Source organism: Antechinus flavipes, chromosome 2 (assembly GCF_016432865.1).
Source record: "Antechinus flavipes isolate AdamAnt ecotype Samford, QLD, Australia chromosome 2, AdamAnt_v2, whole genome shotgun sequence".
Lineage (NCBI taxonomy): Eukaryota > Metazoa > Chordata > Mammalia > Dasyuromorphia > Dasyuridae > Antechinus > Antechinus flavipes.
In genome coordinates, this window is record NC_067399.1 from 89,841,149 (window position 1) to 89,862,943 (window position 21,795).

Genomic DNA, 21,795 nt, shown 5'->3' on the forward strand with positions numbered 1-21,795 from the left:
TACTTACTTCCCCGTCTTTGAATTTGCAGTCTTACTGTGTGTATATATATATATATATATATATATATATATATATATATATATATATATATATATAGCATATATCTATATCTATATGTATCTATACTATATATATAGATATAGTCCTCTATATCTTTGTCTTAGGTATACACTTTGGTACTCAAAGACCCTGTTAGTGGAACACAAGCTGTTACATTTTTAAATAAGAGCTTCACCAAGTATCATAGATCATTGGTGATGAATTTTTGTTTGTTTGTGAGTTGTTTTTGGCCACAGCAGCTTTTTAAGCTCTCTGTTAAGGCATGAAGGAATTGAGATCTGAATAGGTCAGAGGAATGACCACATGATGAAATCCTGGCATCTGAAAATAAAGAGAAAATCAAGTATTCATTCCTAGTACTATATACTTAATAGGTGCTCAATAAATGTTTGTAATACTATTACTACATACACAAAATCTTTCTTGATCTATCTTAATTGTTAGCATTCTCTCTTTTTCTGTCCCTTTCTCTGTTTCTGTCTGGATGTCTCTGTGTCTCTCAGTGTCTCTCTGTCTCTGTCTCTTTGCCTCTATTATTTTTATGAACTTAATATATATTTATTTTTATTTATTTCTGTGTATACTAACATCTAGGTGGCTCAGTGACTAGAGTGCCAGCTTTGAAATCAGGAAAATCTGAATTCAAATCCTCAAACATTTACTGGCTCTGTGATCTGGGACAAGCCACTTAACTTTTGTTTGTCTCACTTTCCTTAACTGTTAAAGAGGGATAATAATATCAGTTATCTCACAGGATTGTTTGAGGATCAAATGAGATAACAATTGTAAAGTACTTAGGTACTGTTCAGGGCACATTGCAGGTGCTAGATAAGGGTTCTTCCCTTCTTCCCTCTATAAGTTCTTTGGGGACAGGAGTTTTTATTTCTATCTTTATGTTCTTAGGATCTAGGGCACTGTTTTGAATGCAGTCAGCATCTAACCTATGTTTGTTGAATGAAATCCTTGGTAGCATATAAATGAGACAAATATAAATGTTGTTTGAGAAATTGCTGGTGTTCCTCATTGTCCTGAATTTCAGGAATTAGAGGCAATGAATATTTTCCCCCCATAAATTATTGGGGGCCATTAAAAGTTTTTGAGAAAGAGTAACAGAAGAGTACCTAGTATAATAATGCCAAGAATGACTAAACCCTCCATAACTGTGAAAATCAGCCATGAAATGCTGACTCCATTGCCTTGGATCACCTTGAGATTGGATATAACCAAATGCATTAAACAAATAATAACTAATATCATGGTATATGAAATAATATAATTCCTTGATATTATATAACTTAATTGATTTTGATCCAAGCATTCATTAAATTGCATAACTTTTAGATAATGAACCTTGGGACCTATAAGAATAAGCACATATTGTCCACATTTTATAAAGACAGTACCTAAATTTAAATTCTAGTATCGCTCACCTAACATTATTTAACTTAACAAAATACTAAATCTAAAAGATTAATGAATTTTTATAGATTTCTTGTTTTCACTAAAACTTCGGGCTTTTTGAGAATCTGGGACCATCATTTCTTTTTTCCATGATGTTACTGCCAATTAACATATTTGACTTTCCATTGAATGTGTTATAAATAAATCTGATATAACATATATTGTATGTAAGCAACAACAACAATCATTAAATATTTGCCAAACAACTAAGTGCCAGCTACCAGCTAATGAGTGACAATGATGAGTGTTCTGCAAAATGTAATAAGTTGTCCTAGAAAGAGCACTGAATTTGCATGTAAAGTACCTATATTCTCATCCCAGTTTAGATAATACTATATATAATCTTATACAAGCTACAACCTTTCTTCACCTTTCTTTCCTCATCTGTATAATGAAGGTTTGAACCAAATGATATTTAGCTAGCCCTAAATCTTATGGTCATCACTTGAAAGAGTTAAAAACTCCAAGTGAAAAAATTATTCCATTAAAGAAATCATTTGGTTAGGCAGTATTACAGCACAATTTATTCTTTGGCCATTCATTGTTTATTCAACTATATAACATAGCATATTTGTTCTAGCAAGGATATCAAAAGAGAATATATAGACAAAAATATCTAAAGGTGAATGCCCATCAGTTGGAGAATAGCTGAATAATTTATGGTATATGAATGTTATGGGATATTATTATTCTCTAAAAATGATCAGCAGCATGATTTCAGGGAGGCCTGGAGAGACTTACATGAACTGATGCTAAGTGAAGTGAGCAGGACCAGGAGAACATTGTTCACAGCAACAGCAATTCTGATGGATGTGGATCTTTTCAACAGCAAAGTGATTTAAGCCAGTTCCAAAGGTCTTATGATGAAGAGAGCCATTTGCACCTAGAAAGTGGACTGTGGGGATTGAGTGTGGATCACAACATAGCATTGTCACTTTTTTGTTGTTGTTTGCTTGCATTTTGTTTTCTTTCTCATTTTTTTCCTTTTTGATCTGATTTTTCTTGTGCAGAATGACAATTGTGGAAATATCTATAGAAGAATTACATGTTTAATATATATTGGATTGCTTGATGTCTAGGGGAAGGGGTGGGGAGAAGAGAGAAAATTGGAACACAAGGTTTTACAAGAGTGAATGTTGAAAATTATTTGTGCATATGTTTTGAAAATAAAAAGCTTTAATAAAAAATATCTAAAAAGGAGCAGGGAAGTTCAAGCAACAGGAGAAGTATGCAGATACTTGATTCAACAAACATTTATTAATGTGTATAGTGTTTTGAAGAGCAGGTGCATTGAAGCTAATGAACAACTACTAAAATACGAGAGATTTTCATCTTCATGGTAGAAATAATATGTGTGACACATTTACCTGTCCTGCCAGAATTTCGATATTATGTGCTGTCTTTTCATTTTGAGCAGTTTCTTCATTATTAGCTTCTTTTAGAATAAAGGAATTTTTAGATCTGGAACCTTAAAGGCCATAGAGTCCAACATTTCACCCTTCACTGGAATTCCTTCTACAAAAACAAAAGGCACGCGATCATTCCACCTCTTCTTAAGAATTTCTGGACATAAGAATCAGACCCTTCTGTGAAGATGAACAATCTCTGTTGGACATTGCTAATCAAAAGAGTTTTTCCTGGTAATAAGCCCCAAAGTTGCTTCTCTGAAACTTTCCAATTGATCCTAATTCATAAAACCGATTTACTACTTCTGTCTGATGTCAGCCTTTCAGTTATGTGAAACCTACCATTGTGTCCCCCTAAGTCCTCTTTATGCTAAACATCACTAATTTCTAGTAATCAGTATTATATTAGTAAACTATTAAGTTCAGGGCATAGCAATTCAGCTGCTGTTCATTCTATCCCACCAACCTTCCTTGAGCCCTTCTATGAGCAATGGGATTTGCTTGGCTTGGGAGACAGATTAAGAGGTAGTATTGAGATGTTGTTCTTGAAGAGCTTTTAATTTAATGAGGAAAGATATGTATACAAAAAAATGTGACTAAGGGAGGGAAGCATATAGAAATTAGAGATATAGGCAAAGAGCTATAATTATTGACTATAACAAAGCATTTTCCTAATATTTTAATATAATTATTAGCATTTTATAAAAGTATGGTCTTTTTTTTTTTCCTTAGATGCATGATGTGAAGTTTATCACATTGACTGTGATTTTATTAAATCAAAGAGAAAACTATAATATTTCATTGAAAAAATTATTTAATTCTCTAACAGAAGACAATGAAAAGATAGGCTTCATTATTTTCTTTTTTTAAATATTATTTTATTTTTCCAAATATATGCAAAGATAGCTCTCAACATTCATCTTTGCAAAGCCTTATGTTCCAAATTTTTTTACCTTTCCTCCTCATTTTTCCTTTTTTTTTTTTTTTTTTTTTTTGATCTCTTTGGGATACAGATACAGTGGAGACACTGCTGGATCAAAGGGTATGCACAATTTGATAGCCCTTTGGGCATAACTCCAAATTGATCTCCAGAATGATGGTTTGATTTCACAATTCCATGAACAATGTACAAGTGATCCAGTTTTCCCTGCATCCTCTCCAACATTAATTATCATCTTTTCCTATCATCTTAGCCAATCTGAGACCTCAAAGTTGTTTTAATTTGCATTTCTCTAATCAATAGTGTTTTAGAACATTTTTCATATGACTACAAATGGCTTTAATTTCTTCATCTGAAAATTGTCTGTTCACAGTCAATTGGGGAATGACTTGGGTTCTTACTAATTTTAATAAATTCTCTCTATATTTTAAAAATGAGGCCTTTTAGAAACATTGGTTGTAAAAAAAAAAGTCTTCATAGCTTTCTGCTTCCCTTCTAATCTTGGCTACATTGGTTTTGTTTGTGTAAAACCTTTTTAATTTAATGTAGTCAGAATTGTCCATTTTGCATTTCATAGTGTTCTCTAGTTCTTCTTTGGCCATAAATTCCTCCCTTCTTCTCAGATCTGAGAGGTAAACTATCCCTTGTTCCCTAATTTGCTTATAGTATCTCTCTTTATGTCTAAATCATGAACTCTTCTTTTTTTAATGACCCAAACTTTTTATTTTCAAAAATTAAACCAAGGAGGTAACTAGCAGTTCATATGAAAAAAGACAGAAGGTTTTATGTATCTTTAAAGTCAGCATTAAACTGTAATGTCTGAAAAGAATAGTAAGGTTTTTCAGTTGCATTAATAGAAGCATGATTCCACTGCCTCCCCAATTCAAGAGTAGGTTTTCCTGAAGGAAAGTCCAGTTATACGGAGTTGTTGTTATCTGGCCTTTGCTTTCTGAGGACTAATAACCACACAGGATAATGCTTTGATTTGTGCATGAATGGGATTTAAGTAAGGCAGAGATTGCACAATGTCAATGGCTTCACTCTCTCTTCCTGAGTCAATCAAGTTTGGTGACAAGAAAAAACATAAGGATGACTTTGATGGCCTGGGATATAGTAGATGACTTTGCATCTTTTTTTATAAAGCTTTTTATTTTCAAAACATATGCACAGATAATTTGACAACATTGACCTTTGCATAACCTTGTGTTTCAGATTTTCTCTTCCTTCTCCCCATCCCCTCCCCTAGATGTCAAGCAATTCAATGTATGTTAAATATGTTAAATATATATGTTAAATCCAATATGTATAAACATATTTATGCAATTCTCTTGCTGTACAAAAGAAATCAGATCAAAATAAGCAAATAAATGAGTAAGAAAACAAAATGCAAGAGAATAATAATAAAAAGACTGAGAATGTTATGTTGTGATCCACATTCAGTTTCCACAGCTCTCTCTCTGGGTGTGGATGACTCTCTTTATCACAAGATCATTGGAACTAGCATTAATCATCTCATTGTTAGAAAGAGTCATGTTCAACAGAATTGATCGTTGTATAATATTGATGTTGTCATGTACAATGATCTCCTGGTTCTGCTCATTTCACTTAGCATCAGCTCATGTCTCCCCATGCTATTCTAAAATTATCCTCCTGATTATTTCTTATAGAACAATAATGTTCCATAACATCATATACCATAACTTATTCAGCCATTCTCCATCTGATGGGCATCCACTCAGTTTCCAGTTTCTTGCCACTATGAACAGGGTTGCCACAAACATTTTTTGTACATGTGGGTCTCATGAACTCTTTTCAACCTTATCTTGGTTAGTTATTGTTAGATATGAGTCAGATAGATATAAGTTAGATAGAGTGTTAGATATTGGTCAATGCCATATTTCTGAAATAGGCTTCATTTAGCAGAAATATCCTCAGTAGCATATTTTGCTAGCACAAATCTCATTGATGAGCCATAATGATGAACAAAAAGGGGAAATATTCCAGTAAATAAGTTAAAAGAGATACTCAAAATAAATTAGGGAATTCAATTTTTAAAAACTAAGTAAATGTATATTAAATATACTTGTGGATAACAGGTAGCCCAGTAGGCACTGAAAATACAAGAGATATAAAATATAGCCTCTGCCCTCAAGGAGGTTATAAGGTTGTAAAGTATGTAGGGAGAAATGTCCTTATGAAAATTCTTTTATTTATGTAGGAGTAGGGATTCAGAATTGATGAAACAAAGATCCATCCCTTTTTTCAATTCAACAATTAGCACACATAAAAATAGCTCCCAGAATTAAACTATTAAATAGGTTCCAAAGCAGACTAATCATTTAACCTTCAGACTAAAGTAAATATGTTATAATCTCAGTTACATAATTTTATCTTCTTTGAAAATACCACCTCAAGAAAATACTGCATTGTGAAATTATTGCTATGTGATTATTAATAAGGAAAATGGAATTATATTTTAGTAAATTCAGTAACCAAATATTAAAATATGTAATACCGTACATTAATATATCAAACATTAAATTAAATAATAATGTATATGAATGTATCAAACATTAACTTGAGGGTCTAAAAATTCTGTCTTACATGAAATTTAATCTTAATAGATATTTTAAGTGACTTTATTGAAATTGATGTTGACTTTTATTTTTCCAAATGTTGACATTGCTATCATTATTTGGAAAAAGAAATGTGTCTTGAAAGAATCACCAGAGGCAAAATTAAAATTGGAATCCTATATTGTGGTCTTGTCTCTATCAGGTGTCTTATTCAAGAGGAGCATCTAAAGATAGAATGCCTGTTTCCTTTTAGCCTTAAGCATATATTCTATAACCCTAGAATTTCATATTCCCTAGACAAGAGGGATCAGAAGTGATTGTACGATATGCATTTAATTGAAAATCACTTTAAGCCCTCAGCCTAACCCACAATATAGTAGAAAGAGACCTGGATTTGGAGTCAAGAGGACTTGCATTCAAATCCTGATTCTGCTAATTACTAATTCTGTGTCCTTGTCAAAACTTCTGTGGCTTTAGTTTCCTTATCTGTTCAATGAAAAGTTTAAATTTAATTCTCTCTCAAGTTCCTTAATACTCAATATCACATAGTTCTACGAATTCTTCAAAAGCCTGGGCTCATGTTTAGTGGACAATATTTGGCCCCTGATGTTATACATTATTCCCAATATATTAACTATGTTTATCATTTGAGCTGAGATAGTTTTGTGATGACTAACTTACTGTATAACAAATGAGATAATATATATAAGTATATATACATGTATATACATTATTTTGCATTCCTTTAAATTCTGTGTATTAAATATGAACAATTATTACATTTAGCAGATTCAGGATCCAAAATTATCTGGACTACATAAGCTGCTGGTCCAAATCTAATAAAATGAAATTTAATAGAGACAAATGTGAAGTCATGTGATCAAAAACATGAACCTTATAAACATATGATGGGACAGGCAGAACTAGATACACTATGAATTATTTGAGATGGACTTCAGTTTCTTCATTTAGAAACTGGCAATAATCACAGTCCCTGCATCCAAGGATTGTTGTAAAGATGTAAGAATTATATAGCAATTGTAAAATGCTTAGCAGCGTGTCCTGGCACATAGGAATTATTATATTAATGTCAGCTATTATTATTGTTGTGGTGGTGGTGGTTGTCAATATTAATATTTTTATTATTTTTGGACTACAGATCATTCAAAATTAACTACTGCAATAATAGGTACAATAGTATATGTGTATGTATGTGTGTATATATATATATATATATATACAAACATGTACATGTAGGTACATATATGTGTACATGCATATATGTGTGTGTATGTGTGTATATATATACATATATAATATGTATATATATTCACACACATACATACATACATAAATATATGTTATTGCAATGATAGGCCAAAAAAACCTCATGACCTTAAAATATAGAAATAAGAGATATAGGCAAAATGCGTGATTATTGACTATACAAAGAATTTTTAAAATATTTTTAATATTATTGTTAGTATCTTATCAGAAAGTGATCTTTTTCTTTTTGAGGTGCATGATGTTAGGTCTTTTACATTGACTGTGATTTTATTACATCAAGGAGAGATTAAAGAATATAAATATAAATATATGTATATACACTTGTGTATGTGCACTGAGAGGCATAAAGTACAGCATTAGAGAGAGTTGATAGTCTCTCTCTTCTAGCCTGGTCCTGTTGACAATATTGTGTTCTATTCCGGATACTGCATTATAGAAAGGATGTTGATTCCATTAATGAGCTGTAGACTATTCAGAGAAGGCAGCCACACAGTGGTAAAAGGACCTCGATTTCATGCCATCTGAGTGAATTGAAGGAACTGGGCATGTTAAGCTTGGAGGAGAGAAGCCTTAAGAAAAATATGTTGTCTGTCTTCCAAGTTTGAAAGAGTACAATGTGGAAGAAGTATCAGGCTTACCTGGTTTAGCCCTACGAGATAGAATTAGTAGAAAAGGTAGAAGTCACAGATGCAGGCTGGATGTTAGGGGGAGAATCCTAACCTATTGAGGAGAGTGGTTGCAGAAGGTAGTGGGCTCCAGAAGGTAGTGGGCTCCAGAAAAAGGTAGATGGCCCTATTTTGCCTTTCTTATAGAGGTGATTTTTGTTTTAATATGTGATGAGCTTGACAAAATGACCCCTCAGGTCCTTTCTGACTGAGATTCTGTGATTTTGTGGCCATCTCAATCAATTTCTTTTATAACTTAAGGAGAACAAGACCCCATTATTGATATTGTCATGTTAAGAGCTACTTCAAAATCTGTGCTAATTTATCTAAATAGGACAGGATTGAGAAAAAGAATGTGTCCATGCAAGCAATATTTTAAAAGAGTTGTGCTATTTTTTTTCAAACTAGCATTCACTTGAAATAAAATACTCTTAAACCACAAAAGACATTCCCTCTAATTCCAAAAATAGCATAGCCTAAATATTGCTATGAAAAATTTTATTTAAAAATTTTTGCTTTTATGATATATATTCATATACTTGCTGTAGCTTGAACTCCTGGAGTGTTGAATTTATACATTGTATAAAAATATGTAGTGTTAAGATGTTTACTAAAAAAATATTAATAGGTTTTTGAGTTATATAATTTAACTTCACTGTGACTATTTTGTGAGAAGTATTACCCTCCCTAACAAAATAATATGTTTTGCTTGCTAGATTAGTCACGCACTCATATGGCTCTACAGGTGTATGCTGCACATTGTAACATGCTGTTGAATTCCATGGAAACACCAAGTAGGGTGTGGTCTGAATATGGGGGAGGTTGATCAGGAACAGTCATCAGTTGACTCTTTAGTAATTTGCTTTTTCGAAAAATAAAGATGTCAGCTGTCCCTTTTTGCAAGACATTTAATTTAGAAGATTTTCTTGAAATACTTTATTCCCGAAATAGACAGAACTGTAGGCCAATTGTGTCATTTCAGTTAATCAAAACAAGTAGTCAAATTAGTCTCTTTTATTTTTTTTTAATGAATGTAATTTAACAGTATTTAATTTGCATACAGAAAAGTTCAACCTGGAAAATAAAATCTGCATTATAGCACTTTTGTAAACCTCAACAAAGACCTTCATTAGGAGACCTAATTACTTTTCTCTACCTACTCCTGAGGAGAAAAGCTATCACAGTACCTGCTCATTCATTCAGACAAGAAAGTGTGCATGGTGGTTCAAGCAGAGACATGGGTGTGAAATTCCCGTGGCTCTCCTCTTGCTGGGCAATTGTAACAAAGTTAGAGCAGCTCAGATAATCTGAATTCTCTTCATTGCCCTGCCTCTCTGGGCATTTAGGGAATATCACTTGGACCCTTTTTTAAGTTTTATTTCCTCAATTTACATTATTTTGAGTCTGTGATATCCTTCACTGGATTTCTGACTTTCTCTAACATAATGGTCTAATGGTGTAATATCATCCTAAATCCAGACTAAGAGCAGAGAGATTTATTACTGAAAAGCTGGCCAAGTGATTCATTTTTTTTAATTGTAACAATTCTACTAAGGTGTGAAAAGGTTGCAATCAATGTTGGTGAAGGTAGCACACATTATTGAAATCATACCTCCTTTGAAGTAAAAAAAAAAAAGATAAATAAAGGTGATCAATGCTCTACAGATTATTCTTAACTGTGTCCTGTAGATGTGAACGACATCATCAAAAGGAACCAGAAGGAAGGTGTATTTAAGACTCAAGCAATATCAAGCTGGTAAGATATTTTTTCAGAATGAAAATATTTCGGTGTGTGTTTTGATTGCTTTAGTGTTTTTGATCAGTGAATGGAACTGTGATAGGAACTATTTGTGGGCCAAGATTAGACAAATGATAGGAAATTCAGTTGAATTGTTTTTTAAATGAATGAACTACTTCATGATGTTTAAGAAAACAAAATGGAATTTTTAATGATTTGATATTCATTCTTGACAAGTATCCTCTAATACATGTTTGCATATATACATGTATGCATGTGTGTATACTCATACATATTTACATGCATGAGTATACATATACATATATATAATATACATATAAATATATTTAGGGAGAGAGATCTTTGTATATTATTTGTGTGAATCATCACAGTTATGGAGTGAAAGATAGACTAGCTTTATATAAAATGTTTGTTTATACATTTTACCATAGGCATTATTTTCAACAGTTGATGTTCATTTGCCCACACATGATTCTTCAATCATTTGATATTTTGAGTTTCCTCTATGCCCAGTATGCTTTTCTTTCTTCAGTAGAAGATGGATGAGCAGCCAACAGTGCTTAAAAGCTGAAGTGATTGACAATATCAGACTGATGAGAAGTAGCAATGACTCTTACTCATAAGTGGGTAAATACAGTCTGTGGCTTTAAAAATGTCTCCTCTATTACGATACTTAAGAGTAAGTTGACTGGAATGTGCAGTATTTCTCATTATACTATATAAGATTGAAAAAGACCAATAATATATCCATGTGGCCTTAAACTTTGGACTAGAGAAAAAAGGGAAGGTCAGTCCTTAGCTATATACTCCCTTCATTTATGGAACAGTGCTGATTATGGAATGGAGATTACCATACACTTTTTTTTGTACGGGACTTCATCTTTTGTCATGATTTCAAACCTGGTCTTTTAGTTATCAATCAAAAGCACATTTTCTACACTGTCCTCATTTACATTTATCTAATGCTTAAGGTCATTTGTGACCATTTGAGTGAATTTCAGCATATGGAATCAGTGAATAATAGATTTCAGCTCCATGCTGTGAAGAAAGATTGTGTTTTTACAAGGCATAAATGTTGTTTACTGGGTGTTAATAATCACTAATTAATAAACATATCTAGACTTCTAAAATGTTGCATTTTAAGGTTTAAAAATGTCAAGTGTTTAACTTGGTGAGAGCAAGAACATTTTCTGCATAAAATAATTAAATCGCATAAAGAAATGGAATGTGGTGACTGAACCCAAAACACATCAGAAATCTTCAAAATATGAACTTTTCTATTCTTGAGCATGCCATCTTTGAAGATATACTTCTGAAATAGAAGATGGTACAAACCTATGTACATATATTGTGCTTCCTAAGGCCCTTTCCTTCCCTTTCCCATATTAATCATGTTCAGTTTCTTCTCTCTTAACTCCTGAAAGCATTTTGTCCAGACTCCCTTAAGGCACTTGCCCAGAAAATAAATGGATGAATCAGACCTTCCAGTGCCCTGATCTTATATTAAGACAGACAATATTTGACTACTTAACTTTCAAGAAGCTAAGAGAAAACTGCCTACGGTTGCTGTAATGTCTGCCTTACCATCATAACCACTGCTTTCTCATCCATATCCAGGATGATAAGATGAAAACATTAGCTTTACGAGAGAAGGATGAAAGGAAACATTTTACAAAAGAGCTAAGATATAGTATATTCTTTTTTAATGCCTCAACCCATCTGCAGAATTCCTCCTCCAAATTGGAGGTGTGAAATAACAGCAGCTACAAATTACTAAGAGGTATTTACCTTTGCTACAAAGCCCACATGTGAGCCAAATATTTCTGCTATTAAAAAGTACTTCAAAACTTGTCATGGGAGGTTTGTGATGGCAAAATGTCTCCTTTAACTCCACCCATGAAGAAGAGAAGTACAAAAGGAAAAGAAAGTTTCAATGCCAGAAATATAAGCATAAGAAGTACTACTATTTCTACAATAGAATGAATGAATTTGCTCATTTTTGTTCAAAAAATACTCATTAAATAGGGAAAGATTCCTACCTTAATTATTAACATGTCTCACAATTTCCCACATTTTCCATATTATAATAGCAGGTGCCTTTTCTAAAGTAACTTTCTTGCCTTTCACTAAAAACTTTATAGATGCTTCTATCCCGTTTTAACACAATGTCATCTTCCAATATGTATCTATAACCTTAAACATGAAAGTTGTTGATCAGATGTGTTCATTTATTCACTCAGCTAGTATTTATAGCATACCTACTATGTACAAGGCATTTCTCTTTCAGGAGATAATAAACAAGAAGCTATTGAAGATAATTGCCAGATGAAGGAAGTAACTTACACAGGAATAGCTAACCATTTATAGAGTAGAATGTCAGGTACTCAGACTATCTTAATTGTAGGATTTGCCTTAAAATGTCTCCAAGAATTTGAATGCTTCTTAAGGAACCCCAAGTTCCTGGCATTTGTATATCACCAGGTCTTTCCAAGAATATTCCAGTGAATATCTTTTGCTAGATAATACTAATTATCTGCTACTTTTTTCTTCTTTCATCAAATTCATCTATCCCAATTCCTATTTAAATAGGAATTACCTTAAGACAATTCCTTTTTAAATTTCATATTTAAAGTAGTATTTAAGAAATAAGGAGATTTTTTAAATGAAACTAGTACATGAAATGTAAGAAAAGTAACTTGGTGTGATATGAGATGAACCATTCCAAACTTACAAATGAATATGGTGTCCATTGCTACTTTCTATCAACTTGAAATTTCTCTTTAATCTTCATTATGAGTTTCTCTGGATTATGTCATTTTCTTATAATAAAGAGCTAGTTTTCAGTGGTGCTTCAATGAGCATGTAGTGAAATGATTGGAAAATATATAATCAAACAAAGTTGATTATATAGGATTCAGGAGCTGACTTTGAAGGCCCAATAGCATTTGACTCACCCTGTTGATTTAACTTTATTTCCTTGGCAACAGTCATAGTATTGTTTTCGTTATATAGTTTATCTAGATTTTAGTGAAACAGTTGAAAAAATTCTCTCTTTCAATAGCTGTAGACAAAATGATCAATGAGGTAGATTCAGAATTATATGACCAGATCCAAGGAGCAATAGTCATTGATAGATTTATGTCAGATTAAAACACAAGAATCTATATTTGTCCTTATGTTATTTAAAATCTTTGCCAGTTATTGGCTAAAAGATGACCTAATTATCAAGTGAGATGAGACAGCTGGCATGTTAGATGATATAAAGTAAATGTCCAAAAAAAATATCTCAACTGGTCAAAATGATTAGCTGACTCTAATAATCCTAAATTAGTAAGAAGAAGTATAATTCTTGTACTTGAATTTTAAAAAATGTAAGTTTACAAGATAGGCAATAAATGGTGAAATAGCAAAAAGATCTAGAAATTTACAGTAGACTGCAGGCTCAGCAGAAATCCTAAGTGTGATATGGAAGCCAAAAATGTTCTTATATTGAATATTGAATTGAATATTGAAATATTGAATTGAGAAGCTTAGTATTAAAGAAGTCTTGAGATTCTATAAATTGATTTTATACCACAGATTATATCTTCATACAGATATATTTGACTAAGATGTATAGATAATTACATTGTATCTTTGTTGATGATTAAAAAGCATTTAACCATAAAAGACCAAAGTGGGAAAGTCAACTAAATAAAGATACCAAGGGCATTTAAGGAGACAGAAGTCAACAAACAATATTAAGAAGAAAAACAAAAGAAGGAGAAAAAAAGAAAATATCTGCAAAGATTTTAAAAAATATAACAACTGTTTTTGTCCATCAAAGACAATAGAAACATCAGTCAGACCAAAGGTATGCTGTAAATGTTTAATAATGAGCTCAATAGGGAAAAATATATATAGAACACACTTTTATGTTTAATCAGGATTCTTAACATTTTCCTTATCAACATTACTTTCTTAAATCTAATCTAATCAACAGAATAATAATCAAACCATGATTTGTAGCATTTGCAAATTTCTGAATTATAAATGCTCACATTAAAAATTTAGCCACCAGCTCTTGTGAGCCAGTTGGAGTGGTCTCCACCACATCCCCTGCATCATGATATAGAAGAGATCTATACTAAAGGAATCACATTTGCTAGAAAATTGAGAGATCAATTCCTTAAGTATTTAAAGGAGGGGGAGATATTAAAGATCTGAGGGGGAAAAAAAAACATCGCAACTTTATCCATGCTGAAAAAGGCAACTTGACAGAACATCAACAATTTCCAACTTACAGATCTACTCTTCTATCTAAAAATATTTGGATGAAATTCCTACACGAATGAATTGAGGGCATTTTCAATAAAGATATTAGTAAAGAGCAGGCAAGCTTTTGCAAACAATATTCTGCAGTGAACCCTGTCACCATTTTGTAACTGATGGGAAATCTAGAGATTATAGAATCATATTGTGTGTATTTATTGATTACAAGAAAGCACTCAGTTCAATAAAACAAAACACTGCCTTAAAATCTCTCTTCTAACAAAGTGTCTCCCATCCAGATTTCAGAATTATTCAAGATTCTTTGAAAAATATAACAATATAAGATCCACATTGAATGAACCTTAGATAATAAGTATCAGAAAAGACAAAACAGGGAGATTTGTAGTTACTAAAAGTGTTTGCTACTGCGATGATTCATGATAGAGTCCAAATTGAAGTCCAACTCTGAGAATGGTTGCATGGGCTGGATGCTAATAGTACTGTTCTAGTTGCTTTAAGAAAAAAAAGCCTCCTGGAAGATATCGCTAACCACTTAAAAGAATTTGCTGTGATCATTCTACCTAGTAAAGACAAAATAGATGAAGAATGCCTATTTCGTAGACTGTTGCATGCAATTGAATGGACAGTCCAAAGAGCTTGGGCATCAATATTTATATCTGGGCAAATACTATGAATGAATAATTAGTTGGGCTCAGGAATAAAAAGGAAGAGAGCAGGTTGGATTGTCTTCAAGAAAGTGCAGAGTTTCTCTAAGGACACCAAACTTCCTCTGGAAAGAATATGGGTTTTTTTTTTAATATATTGTTTTTCTCCCAATTCTATTTTAAAGTTTTTTTTAAACATTTTGAACAAAGTTTTGAGTTTTAAATTCTATCTTTCCCTCTCTCTCTGCCCCTCAACACAATAAGGTATCAGATATAGGATATATATATATATGTAATATATATATATATATTACATATACACATACATATATAATATATATATATTATAATGCCAATATTCTAATCATGTTATATATCTAAAAGAAGGGGACACTAGAGTCCTCAAAGATCTGAAAATGAGTGTCATCCAGGGGAAATGAGATGTATGGTGAATATGACCAAGCTGCAATTACATAATTAATGAAGGACTTCAAAATATGGTCAAGTCAATAAACATTTATTAAGGGTCTTCTGGCTATTGGGCACTCTGCTAAGTGATACAAAAATAAGGGAGTCTCTATCCAAATAAATCTTCAAGGTCCAGTTTAGGAATTAGCTTCTCTATGAAGCTTTCTGTGACTACCACAATCTTCACTTATTTCCCCTTTTTCTAAAATTCAGAACACGTGGAGCCTGTATTACAGTTTTAAATTTACTTTTTATCTTGATGTTATTTGTGTGTATATTTAATTAAAACACAAATTCCTGCAAGCCAAGAAGGTTTTTTGTTTATTTGTTTGTTTTATTTGTATTCTTCAGCCCAGTGTTTTGTTCATAGTAGGCACTTAAAAATATTTATTGAATTGTGTTGTTTTTCCAACTAGATTCTGAGCTATCATAAGTGGGACCTGTGTTTTCTTTATTTTCTCCACAACAGGTACAGTTTGTCTCTTGAGTTTAAAGTTTTTGAGATTTATATCCGGATTCATTTGGAAGTCACAATTCCACTAAGGCTTGTAGGATCCAAATAGCCTTTAAGAGTGGTGGAGACAAATCAAACTTTCTGAAGACTCAAACAACAATTGTATTATATTAGTTAAGAGGCTGCATTTCAAGATGATCTTCTCATGTACTCTTGCACTGCCTCTAGCCACCCGGGCAATGGGACTTACTGGTCATTTTTCCTTTGTCCAGTTGGAATGAGGAAAGGATTTGCAGCCAATAACTATAAGGGAACTGAGGACTCTCTTTGAAGGAATTCATATAAACATATATATAATACACACACACACACACACATATATATATATATATATATGTGTGTGTGTGTGTGTGTGTGTAATGTGTATGTATGTATGTATATAATGAACCCATGTTAATATTACCAATTGTGGTTCATTGTTTTAAAATCTAGATGTGAACTATATTGTGTGAATTTTAAGGAACTCTGAGTATTAAACAATTCCTCTTCTTTCAGTTGCTATCTTCATTGTCAGATACATAACTTTCTGCATTAATGTAATATTGTTCAAATGCCGAATATGCTTGCTAGGCAGTCCCATGCCAGTGTCTCCCATGTCATACAATCAGTTCTAAAGTTCTCTGTATCGCTTTTCTCTGACCACCATGTGAGTACTTGCCCTGTGTGGGTTTAGTCCAAGAAAGGATCTTGGTGTCTGTATTTTACTCGGCTAGGTGACCTGCAGAATCTTCCCAAAACAATTTATATGGAAGCGATTCCATTTCTTGGCATGGTGCTGGTACACTGTCCAGGTTTCTCAGGTGTACAATAATAAGGTCATCACAGTGGCTCTGTGGACCTTCACTTTGGTGGTCAGTCTAATACTGCTCTTCTCCCACATTTTCTTTCAGAGCCTCCCAAACACTGAGTGAGCTCTGGCAATATGTGTGTCAGTATCATTATCAATATGAACATCCCTGGAAAGTAGACTGCCAGGGTAAGAGAACTTATCCACAGCAATCAAAACTTCTCCATTTTCTGCAACCAGTGGTTCTGTGAACGATGGTGTGTGCTGGCTGTGTTTTCTTGGCATTTATCATTAGGCCAAAATTATCAGAAGCATCAGTTAATCAAATTGGAACAGGATACACGGTTTTCTGGAGTGGCCTTGAAGCTGGAGTAGGTTTTGCAAGCAAAACTACTCTAGTCAACAAGCTTGGTGGATTGGGCTAGAAGACATCTAAAGTTCTTTAGTGATAAAGATGGTGACTGAACTGCAATTTCATTGGCATAATAAACTCTAGGTCAGCATCCTCACTTCAATTTATAGAGTAAGAGATTAGCCTAGAGCAATTAGAGTTGAGATGACTTGCCAGCTCTCCTTTATGGTTCCTTTCACCTGTAGCAAACAGAAGGATCTTTTCCTCAAAACTCAGTTAGAGTGGGTCTGTTGACATGCTGATCCTGAGTTCTGCTTCTTCTAGGGCAGATTTCATATTCATCCAGAATGGGGCAGAAACTGTAATAGACAGCCAAGTATGATCCTTGTAAAATCAGCAAACAATTGTCTTGGATTGTGAAGAAAGTCCTACATTTGGGTAAACTACTTCCAATCCACTGATGAATTTCTTCCAAAGAAGTTTCTTAGTATGTGGCACACCCCACTGAAAACGAAAATGAAATTCATGTCTTGTAGTTGAACTACCTTGGAGAGAATTCACTCTAAACTTCCATCACCTTTTCTTTTCTTAATGTTCAGGTCTTCAGTATTGGTAGGAAATTTAAAAATTCCCAGCCCACCAGGCATTGTATACAAATGTACCTTAAGTGTAAAGAATGAAAACGTTTGTTAATTCCCTGATTTAATATCCAAATGGTACATGGCTACAATTTACAATCCATTAGTTCTGATTTTTGTTATTACTTTGTTTTGGTACCGTGTAAGTTAATCAGCTGTCATGATCATAGAATCAAAGAAATCTGAGATGGAAAATATAATTAGTAAAATAATTAGTACCTTTCATTCAAAGATCTCAAAATTCTTTACCAGTTCTCCTTACACAGTGTAGAGTGTATAGGTCACTAAGATGAGGTGGTCCAAATGTCAGGTGACATTTGAATTTCACTTTTGAACTCCAAATCACTTTTCCTTTACAGTTTCATGACAGTTGTCAAAGTCACAAGGGGTCAAAGGGTAGAGTTAGTCTCAAGGTCGAGCCAGGAACATACAATTGATAAACTAGAATACTCCCTGGGAGTTTTTCATTAAACTCACTAGCACTTAATTGATTTAAAAGGCCCAGCCTTCTATCCATTAAAACCAATTCTGCCTACTTACTCTGTTTATTTTACAGCCATCATAAACCTCCAGAAAAGGAAAGCAAATTATACACAGTCAATTAATTGTATATATGTAGTTTATCTAAATTGCAATTATCTATAGTGAATTTCTCCTTCTGGCCTGGCCCTTCTTCATCTTCCTGCATCTCCTCCCCACCCAGATAGCCTCCAGTTTATAAATTAATTTTAATATCAACTTAAATAAATGAGAAAGGTAAATCTGTTGGTGAAAAATCAGATATGTAATTTTTGTTATCCTGTCTTAGATAACCTCTGCTACTGTTTCGCTTCATTCATCTCTATTATCAAGACTTGAAAAATGAGTGCTTGCTAATATAAGAATTTGGGTTCCACTCTATATTTTTGCTCCCATTTTACAGATAAATTGAATTAAATCCTGGAAAAGACTGTCATTTTTTCCTATAATGACCAAGGAATTTGTGGTTAAAGCATGAATTAAAATCAGCATGTCCTATTATACTAGCATGTTAAAAACTTCTCTTTTTTTAGCAATAAACATTCTTAATATTTTATTAATCCTTTATCAAGCCTCATAATATCCTAGGCTATAAACTACTTATTATGTTATCAAAATGTACTCAGGAAACTCCCAAAAATTACCCTCACAGTGTCTCCCTGCTGGGATAGTGGCACACAACTGTAGTTCCAACTATTTGTGTGTGTGTGTGTGTGTGTGTATACACACACACACACACACAGTATTAGCAGTACTTATGTGCCAGATGTTGTATGAGATATTAGGAATACAAATAGTACCTGTTCTTGGTAGCTCATGTTCTCTCAAAAAGAGAATGTGCATCAACAAATACAAAACAGAATAAGAACAAGGTACTTTCTCGGGGGAAGGACACGAGCAGTTGGGGGATAGAAGGAATCAGGAAACAGTTCATGTACAACATGTACCTTGAGCTAAATTTTGAAGGAAGTAAAGAACTCATAAAGCAGAATGAAAAAGTGACACATTCTAGGGGAAGGGAATGGACATGCAAAGACATGAAAGTGGGCAGTGGACAGCTATAGTGTATTGATAGATTGATTAGAATTTAAGTTGCAGGCAAGGGAGTAATGGATAATGAGGTTGGAAAAGTTGGATGGGGCCAAGTAAATGGAGGAACTCATAAGTTAATACTAGAGGTAACAGGAAGTCACTGAAATTTATGGAATAGGAGAATGACATGGTCAGATCTGCATTGAAAAAATCATTTCTGCAGATGTGTGAAAGATAGAGTGGGATGGGGAGAAAGTTGAGGCAAAGAGACTGGGAGGTATCCTAGGCAAGAGGTGATAAACCAAGGTAGTGGTCTTATGAGTGGTAAGAAGGGGATATGCAAGAGATATTGTGGAGGTAGAAGTGAAAAGATTTACCTTCAGGACCTTCAGTCCCAGGTATCCTGAAATCCAAGCCCATCAGGAACCTGGCCTTCCTCCTCTTTACCTCTGGCTGTATTTCTACTCCCTTTATAAACACACACACACACACACACACACACACACACACACACACACACCTGGCTGCACCAACACGCCTATCCATTTCCTTACCCATTTCTCTCCCATTCAGATCAGAGAAGGAATAGCGGAACAGAGTTGATTCAAATCTCTATTAGATATGTAGGAACCCACTTCTGTATCACCCATTTCTTCCCTGCATGCTCTGTCCAGCACAATCAGTCAAGAGTGAAGACCCTATATCCTTGACCTTTGCCCAGCAGCAATGCACTTTAAAGAACCATAATCTTTAATTTTCATTCATCACCTACTTACTATTTCTCTCCCTATTCTTAAATTAATTTATCACCTGTAACATGGGAGAAAACTGTTCCCAATTCTCATTTCCTCTTCTCTCATTTCCATATTTCCATTTTCCCCAACCCTATCCCACCCTTGTTCTGCTCTAGTCTTGCCCATCCCTTCTACTAAGTCCTTTGGATTTCCTATTCCATAGTGAAAAGATTTTTTTTCATTTCAGACCTTTTTCCATTGGCTCCTACCTTATAACATGGTATCCTGGATCTTCATTTCCACCATTGGCTGTACCTCCAGTGACCCCCCCCCTCCTCACCATACACCTTAGTTATAGAGGGAGACTCACACACACTCTATGTACACCTTCACTTAGCAGCTTCTCTTCTCCTGAAATTCACAGAAGTTCAACATTTTCCACCCAAATAAGATTATGGTGGCTATTGGATGATGGCCTGAAGGTAATTTTGTCTTCTTTTTCAAGGAATTCAGCACTTAGCTCACCATCTTCCTCTCCTCCCCAACACTTGCCCTTATACTGAGGAATTTCAGAGACCATATACAGCAAGTAATCTAATATAGGTTAAACATGTGCAGTTTTTCTAAACGTGTATAAATCATGTTGCATGATAAAAATAAGATCAAAAAGGAAAAAAATGAGAAAGAAAAAAACAATCAAAGAACAATAAAAAAAGATGAAAATACTATTTGTGATCCACATTCAGGTCCCGTAGTCCTCTCTCTGGGTGCAGACGGCTCTCTCCATCACAAGTCTGTTGGAATTGGCTTGAATTGCCTCATTGTTGAAAAGAGAGCCAAGTAAGTGATGTTTTTTTTAAGGATAGAGAAAACCTGGCTATGACTGTCAGTAGCCAGGAAGGTGGCACTAGCTAAGAAGAGAATGATTAGAGAGTAGAGTAAACAATATACTAAAAAAGAGGCAAGAGAATCAAAAATCCATATAAAGGAGTTGGTATTAACAACAAGATGGCCACCTCTTCCTCACTCTTTCTCTCCCCTGAGCTTTGTCTTCTATCCTTAATAGTCTATTGAACATTTCAAACCAGATGTTTTGGAGACATCTCAAACTCAACATTTTAAAAACAGAACTCTCTCTTTCCCCTGACATCCATCCCTCTATCAAACATCCCTATTTCTGTTGAAGGCTCCACCATTCTTCTAAGTCTCTCAGGTTCATAATCTTAATACCTCACTCTTCCTTACCCCATATGTCCAAACAATTGCCAAATTTTGCTGTTCCTACCTCTTTATTTTTTGTATCCATCACTTTCTCTCTATTCACATAGATACTGCTTTAGTTCAGGCCCTCATCATGTCTTGCCTGAATTATTAGTCTTCTATTTGGTCTCTCTACCTCAAATCTCTCCTCAGTTCAACCAATTCTCTATATTAAAGCCAAAGTTATTTTTGATAAATGCAGCTCTTACTATGTGAAATTTCTTTGCTTAACTTTTAAAGGCTTTCAGAACTTTGTCCCAATCTATCTTCTCAGGCTCATTTCATTTTATGCCCTCTCCACCACTCTATGATCTGACTAAACTGACCTCTCTATTCCTCACACACGACTCCATCTCTTATTCTCTATACTTTTGAAATGGTTATTCCTCATGCATAGAATGCACGGTCTTCTTACCTCTG

General features: G+C 33.7%; 1 protein-coding gene across 2 annotated transcripts in view; it reads left to right on the forward strand.

The window, feature by feature from the left end:
• CAMKMT (calmodulin-lysine N-methyltransferase) overlaps positions 1-21,795 on the forward strand; it is a 525,230-nt gene that overhangs the window by 454,277 nt on the left and 49,158 nt on the right. For both annotated transcript variants that reach the window (XM_051975194.1, XM_051975195.1), the window contains exon 7: positions 10,086-10,152. In XM_051975194.1, the coding sequence (XP_051831154.1) occupies positions 10,086-10,152 (67 nt within the window). The remainder of the gene's footprint in view (positions 1-10,085; positions 10,153-21,795) is intronic.